The sequence below is a fragment of the Penaeus vannamei genome, chromosome 38 (assembly GCF_042767895.1).
Source record: "Penaeus vannamei isolate JL-2024 chromosome 38, ASM4276789v1, whole genome shotgun sequence".
NCBI lineage: Eukaryota > Metazoa > Arthropoda > Malacostraca > Decapoda > Penaeidae > Penaeus > Penaeus vannamei.
Window position 1 is genome coordinate 28,258,515 of NC_091586.1, and position 2,500 is coordinate 28,261,014.

At 37.6% G+C, this 2,500-nt stretch overlaps 1 protein-coding gene across 1 annotated transcript in view; it reads left to right on the forward strand.

The window, feature by feature from the left end:
* Window positions 1-2,500, forward strand: part of LOC113815215 (acetoacetyl-CoA synthetase) — an 18,271-nt gene that overhangs the window by 7,418 nt on the left and 8,353 nt on the right. Inside the window, exons 3-5 of the mRNA XM_027367281.2 lie at window positions 439-650; window positions 1,047-1,243; window positions 2,160-2,301. Coding sequence (XP_027223082.1) covers window positions 439-650; window positions 1,047-1,243; window positions 2,160-2,301 — 551 coding nt within the window. The remainder of the gene's footprint in view (window positions 1-438; window positions 651-1,046; window positions 1,244-2,159; window positions 2,302-2,500) is intronic.

Sequence of the window (2,500 nt, forward strand, 5' to 3'; positions counted from 1 at the left end):
GTAGAAATAAATCTATTGTCTTTTTCAGTATAGATTATAATGATATGACAGGAAAATATGCAACATTGTTATTCTATCAATGGGGTGTATATTCATTCATAAAGAAATCTGGAACAGAGAAAATTGCAATTAGATTTTTAAACTAAGTTTTGGTAGGGAACTAAAATTCACAAAAAAATATGGGAAGATAGGATTTACCCTTTTTATGAAGGTGGCTTTAGGTCAGTGGTTTATGATGTAAAAGGCTCTTTTTCTTCAGCTTTATAACATTAGAGATGATTTTGTAAAGATACAGCAAGAAGGTTACACACCAAAGATATTGTGTAAGCATTTTTTTCATAATTTTTTAATAAGTATGTGCTCTTGATTGTACAAGACATGATCTGTTTGTGTAGGCTCTCTCTTTTTGTGTTGAAATATGGCATTTTGTGTTTCAAGGTGAGGGTCAGCCTGGCATTACTACCATCACATACCAGCAATTACACAAGCGCGTTGGCATGTATGCCAGGGCGCTGAAAGGGTGTGGTGTAAAGTGCAGCGATCGCGTCGTTGGTTACATGCCCAACTGCCCCCAGACTGTTGAGTCCATGTTAGGCACCGCTGCCATTGGCGCAACTTGGAGTTCAACCTCACCTGACTTTGGGGTTACAGTAAGTATAAGAGTTTTTTTTTCAGGTCTCTCTTTTTATTGATTTCTCTTCCTTGTCTTCATTGCTGCTTTTGTGTGCTGTGTAGTACAGTCGTAGCATTCTCATCTAGCAATCTTTCTGACCCCCAAATAAATCCCATGTCAGCAGTGGATGGTAACCCCGGCCATTCCTTCCACACAGCAAAATAGATAAACAGCAAAGAATATTTATTGTAACCAAAGGCATTAAACTTTTTCTTTCGTTTTTTCTCTCTATCTCCCCCTATCTTATCCTCCTCTTCATCCTCCCTCTTTTCCTATCTGTCTCTCACCACTTCCTCCCTTTTCTCTTCTTCCATATCTTTCCCTCTCCAATCCCCCAGTGTCTCACCAAGTTTGCATCTCCCTCTCCCCCCAGGGCGTGTTGGAAAGGTTTACACAGATCGAACCAAGTGTCCTTTTCACGGTGGAAGCAGTTGTCTACAATGGGAAGATCCACGATCACACTGCCAAGGTCAAGAAAGTTGTTGCAGGTCTGAAGCACTTGAAGAAGGTTGTCATTGTGCCATTCGTGCATAAGAAACAGGACATTGACATTTCCGACATCCCTAATAGGTATGAGGACTTTTGAAGGAAAGAAGTGAAAATTGATACAGATTAAATTCTCTCTCTCTCTCTCTCTCTCTCTCTCTCTCTCTCTCTCTCTCTCTCTCTCTCTCTCTCTCTCTCTCTCTCTCTCTCTCTCTCTCTCTCTCTCTCTCTCTCTCTCTTACTTTATGTATTTGTTTATGTTCTTTGAACATATATTAGGTATTTGTTTATGTTTCAAGGAAAGAAGAGGAAAATGATACAGATTAAATGAGGTAAAGGATTGATTGAAATTGATGTTTAGATAAAAAGACAGTAATTTCATGTAGGTTTCACACTTTGTATTGGCAGTACCATTGGTTGCTCACTTTGAAAATGTGTGCTCCTCTGTGGTTTAGATATATCAGGTATAATTGTCTACTGGAAGTTATAGTAAAAAGAGAAGTCATACGAGAAGTATCAATTATTCATCTGATCTTTTATATGTCATGTATATAGTGTTAATGATTTCAAATATATAGTGTTCTTTCAGTATATTCCTAAAGAGCTTCACGATTAAAGTTATCCATTCTATATATTCATGGCCAACTTTATATTTGAAATTACCAGCCTAGATTTTTCACCTTCAGATTTCAGGTTCATCAATATTGTTGCACAATATCCTTAGATGCATTCAGATTTTTCAGTATTCTCGTGGTACGTTTCTTTGTCATTTAAGACTAAGAATTATACTTCCATTATTTCCCCAAACAAAATTGAACTCAAAATAATTCTAATTCCATCAAGTTTAAGCTTATTCTTGCAGTACCTTCCTTAACTGCTTCATATTTAAAATCATCTAGATGCCATCAGTTTTAAAACAGTCTTGACACTAACTTCAAACTCAGGAATTACCATGCTGTATACTGCCAAGATAACTACAAATTAAATTCTACTCCTGCAGTATTTTCCTTGACGACTTCCTGGCCGAGTGGGACACAGGTGAAGCCGTAGAGTTTGAGCAGCTATCTTTCCACCACCCACAGTTCATCATGTTCTCATCTGGAACAACTGGCATCCCCAAGTGCATGGTTCACTCAGCAGGGGTGAGTGTGTATTGGGGAAAAAGTTCACAGAGTGTGTTATAGAAAATTTACTGTATGGAATTTTTTGTTTTATAGTGATTGACATTTAGTTAGATGGAAGGCTATATATCACAGGATGTTACCCTTGAACCTTGCCCCAGAAAAAAAAATCTCTATGTGAAGAAGATAAGTAGCTGAGAAAGAAGGATTTTGAACATGA